Source organism: Periplaneta americana, chromosome 8 (genome assembly GCF_040183065.1).
Source record: "Periplaneta americana isolate PAMFEO1 chromosome 8, P.americana_PAMFEO1_priV1, whole genome shotgun sequence".
Classification (NCBI taxonomy): domain Eukaryota; kingdom Metazoa; phylum Arthropoda; class Insecta; order Blattodea; family Blattidae; genus Periplaneta; species Periplaneta americana.
Genome location: NC_091124.1, coordinates 33,059,035 through 33,073,603, shown reverse-complemented (window position 1 = coordinate 33,073,603; position 14,569 = coordinate 33,059,035). Strand labels below are relative to the sequence as shown.

The window sequence follows — 14,569 nt, the reverse complement described above, 5'->3', positions numbered from 1 at the left end:
TTTGTAAGTAAATACAAATTGTACAGCATTTTGCGTGTCATCGCTGGTACATGAACTGCTATTACACCATATGTTATGACAGCCTATACATTTTTTATCATGGATGAATATATATTATATATTTATCCATGCTTTTATATTCATCCATGCTTAAATACCGAAGACGCTTCTATCGACACACGACTGCAGACAAGTTCTGATCGATCAGGAAGACTAGACATCGGCAGTTCAGTAGGTAGTACGGAGTGGTTACAATCCTAATTGACGATAGATGGCAGTGAAGAGAGCTCTGAAGCCTGCCATCTGCTGTTAAACGTCAGAACTTTCATGTAATGCGGTAAATAATCTCACGATTGTCAGTAAAAACTTGTCCGTATGTTTGGTCAGTTTGTTCTCCGTGTACAATGGAAACAGACGTTTATTCTCGTGTGGCGACTAAATGTGACTGTTAATGTGTGAAGAATCATGAGTTCCAATTCCGCTGCGGAGACGGAGGTGTCAGCTCTTAGCAATGGAAATGCTGTTCCAAGAGAGTTGCTCTTCAAATTTCTTGTCATCGGAGATTATGGAGTTGGTAAGTTTGTTTCTCGCAGTTATATCACTTTTTTTGCCATGTTGTGCTGCCAGATTGAATTGTTCGAATGGGTTAGTATTTGTCGAATGGTGATGTTTTATATTTGGATTTATAAAAGTGCCGTTGTAGAGCAATAAAACGTGTTCGTGTAAGTGTATTTTACAGTAGGCCTATAATTACTAAAGGAATATCAGATCTTTGTCCGACTCACCATATCATGCTTTAGGATGTGTGCACATTGTTGTCTTCCTCGATGTAAACAAATCTCCGACTAGGCATCCAGGCTTCGGTTACGCCTTCTTGTAATATTAAAAACTGTTTGTAGGCTACTTATCTACCTAAAAACATATAATCTAAAACATTTACAAAATAATTATGTAGGCTATATAGACTAGTTGGGAGCAGAAGAAGATATCAAATAATAGACGACATTAAGATATATGGATCATATGCGGAGACTAAGAGGAAGGCAGAAAATAGACTGGATAATGCTGGGTTTGCAATGAAAGACTTGCCCTTGAGCAGAACACTATGAATGGATGAATGGGACAATTTGTCCAATTGTTTGAAATAATAATAAATGCTGAAGATAGTGGTTATGGATGGTACTAGCGTAGTCTATTGCGAGTTTAATGAGATGTAAACACAAAGTTCTTCCAGATCGGTGAAAGTACATTATTATATTGTTTCTACGCTGTCTTTTACATCATCATAATCATCACCACAATATTCTTCTTCATATTAATTTCTTTCCAACGACTTGGTGTTGTGGCATTTTCCGGATCTAATATCTTACATGTAACATGATTTATAAAAACATTGCGTCAGATGTGTGACAACAGACCTACAATACTATCAACTTATCCGATTGTTTTTCGACCTTTTCTACCTCGGATATTATTACCGTTTGAAGCGCACGAAATTTATCTTTTGTGGTCCATCAGCAAGCAAGGGATGTTAATATTGACTTAAGTAAAAGTACTGATAGTTTTATTTTACTTTTGATAATATTATTGGATAGTGTTACTCAAGTTTGTATGAGATTTTCTCCAGCTAATTAGAATTGTCTAAGACAGGCCTACAAAACCTGTTTTTTTATAAGTATCGTTTCAAGTTCGAAAGATCATTTAGGATAATTTTAGCTCACTGATAGCAATTGGAAGTACTTTTTCATGTTATGATTTTTTTTACAAACTATTTAGATCTAAAACCATAATAAGTGACATTATCTAAGACACTTATTTTAAAACTTGGTTTCGAGAAACAGAATTAAGGTTTTATTTTAGATATAAAAGGTAGGCCTATTTTTATATCAGGAAAACAATATAGCTATATTCATAAAAATAGAGTTGAAGTTGAAAAGTGGATATTTTCAATTATTTTCGTACAAACTTATACAAATAATAATTATCACATTCTGTAACAATTTATAATGTGTTTTTGTTTACGAAAATTGTTTTTTGAGTTTGATACGACACTTTTAGTTAATAGTCGCGCGCCGTGGTGTCGTGGCCTACGGTATTCTGCCTAGGACTCGTGCTACGAAATGCGCGCTGGTTCGAGTCCTCAAGGAGGAAGAAATTTTCTCATGAAATTTCGGCCAGTGTATGGGACCGATGACTACCCAGCACCGTGATGCATTTTGGGGAGCTACGATAGGTAGCGAAATCCGGTTACGAAAGCCAGCTATAACGGCTGGGGGATCATCGTGCTAACCACACGATATCTCTGTTTTGGTTTGATGATCGTCCACCTCTACAGATACATGCGGACGTGAGGCCAGCAGTCGGCTGTTCGGCCCTCGCTCGTAATGGGCTGTTGCGTCGCTGATTTTATTTAGGTTTATTTATACACGCTTTAACATCTGTGGTCATCTCGCGTGTTTAGACCGTTTTCACTATTGTTGAGTTTCTGTTTCTATTGTGTGATGTGTTTATGTTCATACGACTAATTATAGATTTTGATTAATGTTCATGATATTGGCGATTGAGGCGGTGATGAATCATGGCATGTAAATTTCCAATCTGGCATTTGCCTTTGTGACACAGGGAAACCACAGTCAGATTGGTCCGCAGCGGGGTTTGAATCGGGAGCTCCCGAATAGGAGTCTCAAACGCTATCGTCTGAGCCAACTCGCTCGGAATTTATTTTATTTTCGGTATTTTTAGTAATTTATTTTACGACGCTTTATAAACTGCTATGGTTATCTAGCGTCTGAGTGAAATGAAGGTGATACTGCCAAAGACATGAGTCCAGGGTCCAGCGCCGAAAGTATCCAGCATTTGTACTTAATAGGTTGAGGGAAAATCTCGGAAAAATCAACGAGGTAACTTGTCCCAATCAGGATTTGAACTTGGTCTGCTCATTTCACGGTCAGATATGCTAACCGTTACTCCACAATGGTGGATCTTTATTTATTTATTTATTTATTTCTGATATAAGCGACAGGAAGACAGCGGCTAATAATAGGGAAGACTAGAGAGACCAGACCTGGCTTATGACGATTGTTATTATTAATATTATTATTATTATTATTATTATTATTATTATTATTATTATTTGAGATGGGCAGGGCATGTAGCACGTATGGGCGAATCCAGAAATGCATATAGAGTGTTAGTTGGGAGGCCAGAGGGGAAAAGACCTTTGGGGAGGCCGAGACATAGATGGGAAGATAATATTAAAATGGATTTGAGGGAGGTGGGATATGATGGTAGAGACTGGATTAATCTTGCTCAGGATAGGGACCAATGGCGGGCTTATGTGAGGGCGGCAATGAACCTCCGGGTTCCTTAAAAGCCAGTAAGTAAGTATTATTATTATTATTATTATTATTATTATTATTATTATTATCCCGCGCCGTAGCGTCGCGGTTTAAGGCATCCTGCCTAGGACTCGCGTTACGGAATACGCGCTGGTTCGAGTCCTCATGGAGGAAGAAATTTTCTCATGAAATTTCAGCCAGTGTATGGGACCGGTGCCCACCCAGCATCGTGATGCTCTTGGGGAGCTACGATAGGTAGCGAAATCCGGTTGCAAATGCCAGCTATAACGGTTGGGAAGATTATCGTGCTAACCACACGATACCTCCATTCTGGTTGGATGATTGTCCACCTCTACTTCGACATGTGGGCGTGAGCCCAGCAGCCGGCTGATCGGTCTAGGCCCTTCACGGGCTGTAGCGCCATGGATTATAATTATAATTATAATAATATTATTATTATTATTAATAATAATAATATTAAAATATATTGCCAGTTTATAATGAAATTCTAATTACACCGTGTCCCTAAATGATTCTCGAGGTTTCAGGTGATTGGTGTGGCTTTACAAACTAAAGTAGATATGTGTTTCCTACCTGTAATGGAAGAAGAGCTGTGGAAGAATGATTAAGAGTAGGTAGATTGAGAGTAGGGAAGAAAATAAATAAATAATGTGAATTATTAAGGAAAGGAATATGCAATATTTAATAGAAAAGCGAGAAATGGAAGGGAGACAGTTTAGATATGAGAGAGAATAGAAGAGGATAGATAGGGAAGGATATATAGGAATTCAGCTAAAACAGAAGAATAGTACAAAGAAATACTTGGAAAATGATTATATTAATTAATAGAAAAGGGCGGTATGTATTAAAGGGTGGATCGAAAAGCAGAAATGTGAAGGTCCACTAAAACTGTGAATTGTAAAGTTGGCTGACAAATATATCATAAGAATAATAGTTAAAATCAAGTTTAACATTTTGTTAAGCTTTTACACGTTAAAGAATATAACTTACAGCATCTGTTTTTCAACACGACCTTCTTATACAGATAGATAAACCACTGAAATAAAGAAGCATCAAAATTCATTATTCATTTATTAATTAATACGTCATTGTTATTGTTGCAATTGCCTATTATGTAAACAGACGACAGACGACATCCTGGATGGCTGGGTGGTTTCTTTCAGGAAATCTTGCCATGCACATAACCTCTTAAATATGAAAAATGAGAATGGATTCAGTAACATAACAAGTATAGGTCTCGCATTGCATTTGACCAATGTTGCAGTAGAAAATAATATGACCTGGAACATAAATGAAGAAATAAAGTGCCTTAACTAACGAATGCATTGCGGTGGCATGGATGCAACTCTCGTAAGGAGCAATGCTGCAATCTTCGTTACGATTTTTCTTGAGTGGTACGCAGTAAAGCACTCCACGCTAAAAAAAAGTGACATGAGATTTAAAAAAAAAAAATCGACAACGTCCAACTTGTCGGCGCGACGCTTTACGTAAAATTTGAAGTGAAATCATAGTTTGAACTCCGGCGATGTTTTATTGTCTGGCATAAAAATATGCCTCACTTCTGTTTTAAACGGATACGTAATTGAATTCACGTTATTTGGGGTCGACGCAGGTCTTCAAGCTTCAACTTGAGACAACACAGGACACAGAATAAGATTAGTTGCATTGACAATGAGCAAATAACGGGATTCCAACTCACGACCGGAGTCCGCTGTCTTACAACCCAATTGAAACTTGTTTCAGCTTGATTCTGTTTTCTATAGTTGGTATCGAACACATGAAGACATGATACTGTTGTCTGTGTATGATTCCGTGTGTCTTAACACGCTACGCTGTCAAATTACAGTGATGCAATACGCAACGCACGAGTCTTACAGAGACGATGCGGCGCGACGGTCGATTGTTTCTGTTGCTCCAAGTTGGAGCGTTACGCAATGTATACAAGGAAATCCTTGACTGAAGAAGTTGAAGGCCACTCGGGGTAGCTAGCGGGATTTTGTGATCGGCGTAGCTTCGATTCTTGCTTGGACCGATTACCTTCTTGGTTCCCCCCCCCCCCTTCCTCGAGGTTTTGCCCAACTGTAAGGCAAATGTCAGGTAATTCCATGGCGAATTCTCGAACGAGTGTCACTAAATACCATCTCGCTATTAAACACGCCGACCCTAAAAAAATCTGGTACGTGGTTGATACAGCTTCATTGAATAACCGATTAAAATGACAGGAGATTCAGTATTATTATACTGTTTTCTGCCCCAGGGCAGGTCTTTCACTGCAAACCCAACATTCTCCTATTTTCTGCCTTCCGTTTAGTCTCCTCATATGATCCATATATCTTAATGTCGTCTATCATCTGATATCTTCTTCTACCCCGAACTCTTCTCCCGTTCACCATTCCTTCCAGTGCATTCTTCAGTAGGCAGTTTCTTTTTAGCCAGTGACCCAACCAATTTCTTTTTCTCTTCCTGATCAGTTTCAGCATCATTCTTTCTTCACCCACTTTTTCCAACGTAACTTCATTTCTTATTCTGTCTATCCATTTCACACACTCCATCCTTCTCCATATCCACATTTCAAATGCTTCTATTCGCTTCTCTTCACTTCGTCGTAATGTCCATGTTTCTGCCCCATACAATGCCACACTCTACACAAAGCACTTCACTAGTCTCTTCATTAGTTCTTTTTCCAGAGGTCCGCAGAAGATGCTCCTTTTTCTATTAAAAGCTCCTTTGCCATTGCTATCCTCCTTTTGGCTTCCTGGCTGCAGCTCATGTTACTGCTTATACAGTAGTACACCCAAGTATTTGAAGTTGTCGACTTGTTCTACTGCCTTGTTTATTATCATTATCATTATTATTATCAGCACCACCACTATCATTAACCACTATTATTGACTTATTCTCAGAATCGACGAAAAAACGTTTGGCTAAGTGAAATTACTAAATTATATATAGTCTACAGAATTATTTCTACAGTCGTTCAGGATTTTATTACTTTGAAAAGCCCGAGACTACATATCAGGGCAGGAACAGTAGAACGTCTACAGTATATTGGTCTGAAGTGACAGCACTATTTCCTAAACATAATTACAGTACTGTAGTTTTGTTAATTCGGCCACAGAAGACGGTGATATTATGTTTTCATACAGAGAATGAAATTCATGACCGTAAAAATGCTGCTTGGAAGCAACATCATATAAGAGCAAAATTTGATTTGTTATATTGAATTATTTCAACGTTACAATTGCTTGTTTGTTAAAATGTGTATATGATAACGTTATGCAATTTGTGTTCTCTTGTTTTGTGTGTTTTTGGAAAATATAACTTCAGTTAATGTTCCGCCATAAATGTTGTAACTAAAACCGTGTGCATCCCTCATGTTTATCGTACGGCTCGTCCTCCTCCCACACGTTACCTGTACTTTGTTTACGTTTTCATTGTGCCTAAACGAGACGCTCTGCTGTAGGTCTGAACCTCACAAGTGATACCAAGAAGGCACCACTTATGAGGCAACTAGGTCAGGAGATAATGAGGTTAGATCTTAAAATTAGAAAATGAAATTTATATAGTCATTTTCAATTCCCAATTTTTACAAATAGATCATATATTAGCAATTATTACAATTAACCAGATTTATTTATGTAAATTTGTGTAACAGTATTAAACATATCTATTTAAAACGCGTCAAAACAGAATTTCGCGCACGGTGCATCGGATCCGTGGCTCTCGAAAACCACTGCTTTAGTGAAAGATATTGTTCATAAAATGAATGCCCGTTAAAGTGTTTTGTACCCTACTGTAGCTTCAGAGAGGGACCGTGCGCTTTATTTGATAGAAGTGTTGTTATTGCTTGACTGTATAACTTTTCTTTGTTTCCAAATGTTGCATGCTGGACGGCACGTTGTCGTTATTACGGCAGACAGAAGCCTCGCTCTGCATGCTCGATGCTATTTCTTATTAATATGCACGCTCTTCTTTTCTTTCCAGGTAAAACAGCCATCGTCAGGAGATACACGGAAGGTAGGTACTGTGATTTTTATATAAGCAACAATACAGACGTGCATTTAGATATAGCCTACTTCTCTCCATGACGACATGGAAGGAATAACAAGTCTGTTTACGTCTTCACTTGTTTATCCATTTCTCCGTTGTAGTGTGGCCGTTCCCAGCTAAATCCAGTAGACCGAGTCCGATTTTATTTGCATAAACGTAAAGTTCTATTTCCCTGTCCAGAGTCTGAGTGGTTTTTTTCCCATGCGATTGCTTCCTGTTGTCTCAAACGATGGTTTTCTTCTGTATTACGGCCAGTGGCGGCCCTCTTTATGTCAGTTAATTTTCTGTACCTAGCATAATCTTATTTATATTTTCTTTCTTTCATTCGTGTTACGCGTTCCAATGCACGCAGAATCGGGAACTGCTGTTGTCTGTAGCTCGTGCGTCGTCTGCAAGTCCCAGTCGGTAATGTATGCTGACTTCCTTATCGCAGTGAACTGCAGAGAAATGCAGCGAACCTTTCACATGCGCAGAGAGCTTACATTCGCTTGTTTTGTGACGTAATCTATGGTTTCCCATTATAAACAGTGTGAACTACAAGCCAAAGCAGCGAATTGAAATGACTCGTTCGCATTGGCGTTTTATAAAATCTACAACCAATCAGGAGTGAGTGACTGTTTGTATAGATGGGTTGCAATCTACAAACAACGCGGACGTCACGACATCTCTGAGAAGCAGTCGTGTACTATTTGTGAGTGTGTGTCTATTTTACAAGTCGTGATCACAGAATGTAGGGACGACTATTTTATTCTTATGCTAATTATTAAACTTTCCTGTAAAACTGAAACGTATTGTTTATAACATTTGTTATTACCTTATTTATATGTACTATATTTAATACAATTTAATAGTTAAAAGATGCTGTACTCCTATTCTACTCGTTCAACCTTCCGACAGATGGCTTGAATGCACTGGAATGCTATTGGAATTTAAAAATTTGATTACTGGTGCCGACATGGAGGGATTGAACTACAAATTAACTGGCAGCAGTGTTTCCAACTGGACGGAAATTCCGTCAGTTCCGTCAAAACTGACGGAATTTCAATGTAGCGGACTGAAAAAGAATGGATTTGACTGGTGACGGATTTTCTGGCGGAAATTAAGATTTACATCGGCTTTTGACTATTTTAACTGTTGTCATTTTTAATTGTTTCATTTTTGAGGGAACGTAGACCAACCCAGCACATAAACTGCAGAACTAGATGCAGATGATGTGAATGAATTATTATTATTATTATTATTATTATTATTATTATTATTATTATTATTATTATTATTATTATTTTAATCAAGATAGTAAGAAAGTTGCGTTAATATTTGTGTTCATTTTTATATAGATATATTAAATGGGTCTTATTTATTATTATTTTTTTTTTCAATTTTAACTGATCCTGACGGATTTCCAGGTGTTAGACTGACATGGATACAATTTATGTGTTGGGAACACTGATTGACAGATTCTGCAGCATGAACTTCATACTAGTCCACTAGTGAGTAGATCAACCAAATTTTAACAACTTTTTAAAAGTAAATTTCCCATATTGTAGCACACTCTCATTTTCACCCACGAGCCGCCACTGGTATTATCATACCACCAGGGAGATCTCTGCTAATGAAATCTGATGTTAGAAGTGTGTTAGCTGCAAACATTCTCATTGTTTATGAAACAGAATAATTTCTTGGTAACGAGCTGTGACACTGATTTACCAAAGCTAGGAAATTGGTACTAAAATTTTTAAGTTGTGTGAGCTTGGACTATATCTCTATCGAATGAACAGAAGTGAGGCAGTTCTAAACGTCAACAAACCAGCTCAAACATGTACAATTGGGTAGTAACTAAATCTGTTTTTGTGCCAATGGTCCATGGCCGTAGAGCAGTGGTGACCAAAGCGGATGTCGTGATTACATCGTGTAATCACAGACATTCAAACGGATACGAGGAGTTTCCTGTACATTGCTGTGTGTTTTATTCACGTACTGAAGGCAAGCAGTGGCGGTATCCTGTCGCTCTACAAACTCTGTCTCTACAAGCAGTAAGAGGTGGTTTCGTAAAAAATGAGGAGAACTTTTTTAAAAATGTAATATGTTTACTTTGCTCAACAGTTCAATTAGGAGTATAATATAGAAACATTAATTGCCACGCTGAATAATGTATCATTATTATTATTATTATTATTATTATTATTATTATTATTATTATTATTATTACTGCTGCTGCTCCTGCTAAGTATGTGTTCCTATAATTCTTTTGTGCGTGCATGAATATTGATGTTTTTAGATCTCCCTAAAAAGATAAAGTTATTAGGTTTATCTCAATTTTAATCTTCTTAATCTTTAGGTGAGGGTAACTATTTATTATTCATTTAATAATAATGATATTGCAGAAAAACTGATTCAGTATTATGTGCCAATAAATAATTTTGTATCAACAAAAGCCGCCCTAAATAAGGGTTCGATAGATCGGCCTACTAATCAATTTACAATGAACAACTGATAAACGCTAGGAATTGACATGTCTTAAATCTTAGCCAGGAAAAGAAAGATGAGATAAATAAATGTAAGGAAGTCAGCTACCTTATGGGGTTTGAAATATCTTGTGCTGTAAAGCCTTTTAATAGAACAGAAGTTCTCAAAAGAGTAATGATTAAAATAGCTTAAAGAACTTGTCCATAAGAATTTTTAATTTTGAAAAACTACGAATTTCTCGACCAAGTATCGAGAGAAGAAAATTTCTGATTATATGCAAGAGGAAACTAAGAGAAAACTGCCTCCTCAAGGATGCACTGGAAGGAATGGTGAACGGAGAAATGTTCGGGACAGAAAAAGGTATCAGAAATGATAGACGACATTAAGATACATGGATCGTATGCGGAGGCTAAGAGGAAGGCGGTAAAAGAGGGAAGATTGGAAAACACTGGGTTTGCAGTGAAAGATCTACCCTTGAATGTGCTAAAATTAATTAGCATGAGTGAAAGGTCAGGGAGATTGTTTTTTTGAGCATGCGTGAATTGTGCTTGACGTAACATTACCGGTTAACATAGTGTGTGCTGCTGAAATATTAGCATAGTACAGTATGTAGTAAGTCAGATATCACGCAAAGTACATATTGTTATGGCGCCAGGTTACCGTCTAAGTCAGGCATGTCAATTGATGCCCAAAGGAGCAAGCGCGCGCTTTAGAGCCCAGGAGAGCCTGAGCGCTTTACAGCGGAAAGGAAAGAGACAGACGAAAGAGGTGGTATAAGCCGCTTGGTCGAGCTATATTCAGGGATGGCCAGCACTGATTCAATAGATAAAGGGAAGAAAACTTATTAAAAACTGTATCCATGTTAATTTTTAGATTTGCCTGAGAAGTATAAGTGCATTATAAGAATGTAAGTTTTAATTTTAATGTTCATTTTTCACAAGTTTGATTTTTTAATTCAAAAGAAATATGTTCTCAAATTTTCGTATAGAAAAGTGAAATTTTCAGGTATAGGCTTATTTATTTAGTAGCATTATAGAATATTTTCTTAAATCTAATATACCGTATATACGTATTACTGAAGATAGTGTATTGAAAATATTCGCATGGAAATTGTTTGTAAGGAAATGAATTAACAAAGCAACTACTGTTACATCATAAGCAAAAGATACGTGCCCATGTGTTGTAAAAATGTCAGCTCTATATCTTCAGCAGATTTAGAGAAAATAATTTAATATTCTGATGATGGGAAATTGCTCACAAATATCACCTTAAAAGCATAATGCGAAAAGAGTTTTGTTATGTAATATTAGTTACACTTAAAACAGATATAGTACCTAGGTAACTTTGCTTTGTACTGTAATATTGTTTTGATTAGTTTATTGATTACTTTTGTAAGGCTAAAGATACCATCAATATAAATTCCAACTTATCATGTCAGACTCAATCTCTTTCTTTGGAATATCACTTTCTTTATGAATGTGTTTCATCCACTTAATACAGTATAATATTATATTACTATGGAATTTAAGTGAATATTCCTTCTTAACTCTCTATTATGTTATTAAGATTTAAAACACAAGTGCAATGTTAAGAAATCAGTGTTGGTACTTTTGTTTTACAGACAATATAGATAATATTAAACAGAAAGCAGCCATATAAAAATAACGACATAAAATTTTACGTTCCGTTTGAAGTTTGTGCACCACTGTTTTCTTAATCCAGCAGGTTGCTTATTCATATACACAACCCTTCCTCTTTCCACACTTAGCGCTTGGTGCCCGCGCACGACGTCAAGGTCAGAAAAATGCGCTTGCTTTGACATCACTGGTCTAAGATTTCAAACACAAATTAGTCTCTACCGATATCAAATAAATGTGCACTTTTCTCCCGAGAATCAAAGCCTCGGTCTGCTGGAATTGTAGCTTGAAACACAGCCACTTGAGCTACGGTGGACGGCTCTGTATATTTTTAAATATTACAGGTCACAAGTTCTGTATTTCTCGTGTAATGAGAAATAAAACTAGGCTAACATTCTAGTTGAGAAAAGTAACAGAATACCCCGTCACGCACATGGAAATGAGCTGAAAAGCTGCTGAACGCAAATGAGTAGTGTACATACATACTGAACTCCATCAGTGTAGCTATACTGCATATTGATTCCTTTGTTTCTCTCCATTAAAGATACTCAAGGTCGGCTAGCTCTCTAATCAATGAGTCTATTTTCTCAGAATTATGACATGCGAAAAGCCCTACCGCCAGCATCTCAATAAAATGCCAACATACAGGGTGGAAATGATATAGCTGTGCAGATTGGAGAGGACAGTGGACTACAATAAAATAAATAAATAAGCCCATTATTCGTTTTGTAATTAAGTGCATGGTTAATTAGAAAATTAGGCTGAAAGTCTCCATGGTTTGGCAACAGCGCATCGCCGGCTTACCTACGAATGCACACACGCACTCGGTCTGATTAGTAACATTCCGTTCCTTAGTCACTGCAACAGGGTTGACAGACTCCCAATGGTAGGGAATATCGATACGTGTTAATCTTTTTATTTAGCTAATTGCAAGAAAACCGTCCATTTTATTGAAAACTGCAAAGGGGTATGAGTAAAAATCAGAATTATTCAAGTAAAACAGTATTAATATTTAGGTTTTCTCCAACTGTAAGGTGACTCTCAGGTAATCCAAGACGAATTCTCGGCCTCATTTCGCCAAACATTATCTCGATATAACAAATTCCATCAACGCTAAGCAACCTCTCAGTTGATCCAGCGTTGTTAAATAGAATTATAATAAAAATGGGCCACCGGCGTGGCTCAGTCGGTTAAGGCGCTTGCCTCCCGATCTGAAGTTGCGTTCGGGCGTGGGTTCGATCCCCTCTTGGGCTGATACCTGGTTGTGTTTTTTCCGAGGTTTTTCCCAACCGTAAGTTGAATGCCAGGTAATCAATGGCGAATCCTCGGCCTCATCTCGCCAAATATCATCTCGCTATCACCAATCTCATCGACGCTAAATAACTGGCGCAGGTTCGATCCCCGCTTGGGCTGATTACCTGGTTGGGTTTTTTCCGAGGTTTTTCCCAACCGTAAGATGAATGCCAGGTAATAAATCGCGAATCCTCGGCCTCATCTCGCCAAATACCATCTCGCTATCACCAGTATCATCGACGCTAAATAACATAGTAGTTGATACAGCGTCGTTAAATAAACAACTAAAAAAATAATAAAAATGGAGATTAGAATCACTAGATTGTGGATGTAAGCTCGTTATATTCTACCTGTTTTGTTCTTATATCATTATAGGCCTACTCGTATGTTGATAGTCTAGCTAAAAGCAGTGTTACCAACAATCGTCCCCTCAAAGTCGCCAAATAAGATATCAGAATGTCGATAAAAAGTCGCAAAATTCAATTTACAGTAAAGAAAAAGCGTATCTAAAGAAAAGGATAATATTAGCAATAGGAAAATGTATCGTAACTTTTAGAGATATAAATCATCCATAACCCTCTCTACTGCTGTAGCTGCTGACGTGGAGGACAAGGAACGCATCAGTATTTCCAGTTTTCCGCAGAACACTTTCAGGAAATTTGGTATTTATTTTTTGTAACTAGTTTTTCCCGAAATCCTCAAAGTGTTCTTGGCATGAGGTATAGCATACTACTAAGTCTATGGGTATAGCACAAACTATTTTGATATGAATTCTGTTGCGTAGTTCGGTTTCACTAAATTAGACTGACTGAATATGCGTTCTATTCAGCATTCGAATAGGAAAAAGGAAGTACGGTCCTAGCAAACATAAAAAATTATTAGAGTTAGCCCCAGCAGAATATTTGTACCGGTACACCTCAACCAAAAAATGTACACTGCACCATTTAATAGAACCAAGAGAATACCTATCTCAGGTAAAATAGGGTTATCTGTAAAATAGGAGTACAATAAAAAATAAAAAAAAAAACAGAACCAAGAGTCATTTAACAGCGCCAAAAATTAGCCAAAGGAAAGATAATGCAGGGGATTAACGAAGATGTCGTGATGCGTTGTGCAAGGTTCTTCGTATAAAGTTTTGAAATTGTACCAAGGAAAATATTTTCTCTATAATAATATTAAAAATGTCAAAATATTGTTAAATTAAAAATGTTTCCATATACATAGGCCTATTATTAAAAACATGTAAATTGACAAAACTTAACAATCTCCAACTTTGTCATCAAATGATTAATAGAAACTCCAGAAAAGTCATTGGTCGCTAGTTCGCAATTTTTGTCAAAACTACTAAATCTAGCGACTTGTCGCTAAAGTTGACAACACTGACTAGAAGAGCTAGCTAAATTTACGTCAACTCATATGGAAGTCGATAACGCATATGGACATGTAGAACGTATCTGATCTACTCTAGTGAGTAGGCTACACACAAACCACACAATGAAGTGTTATCACGAGCGCTTATCTGAAATGATACACCTACGCTTTTATTTTTTATATACTGTAATTTGTCATATATAATCGTCATTGACTGATTACTATCTTTACGTAGGTACACATATTTTTAACTTCATCGATATAAATCCATACAGTTTATTACGACATAACCTCTCTCTTCAAAACAGATTATCTGCTTGGGTCTTTCCAAACCTTAGGTGTGTTACATTATTAAAGAAATGTAGATCTTTATGCTTGTAATAATAATAATAA

General features: G+C 37.0%; 1 protein-coding gene across 1 annotated transcript in view; it reads left to right on the top strand.

Moving 5' to 3' along the window:
* The first annotated feature begins 341 nt into the window (after window positions 1-341).
* The window catches only part of LOC138704634 (ras-related protein Rab-32-like), a 103,446-nt gene continuing 89,218 nt past the window's right edge, over window positions 342-14,569 (top strand). The window contains exons 1-2 of the mRNA XM_069832721.1: window positions 342-574; window positions 7,344-7,376. Of these exons, the coding sequence (XP_069688822.1) occupies window positions 466-574; window positions 7,344-7,376 (142 nt within the window). The 5' untranslated portion in view covers window positions 342-465. The remainder of the gene's footprint in view (window positions 575-7,343; window positions 7,377-14,569) is intronic.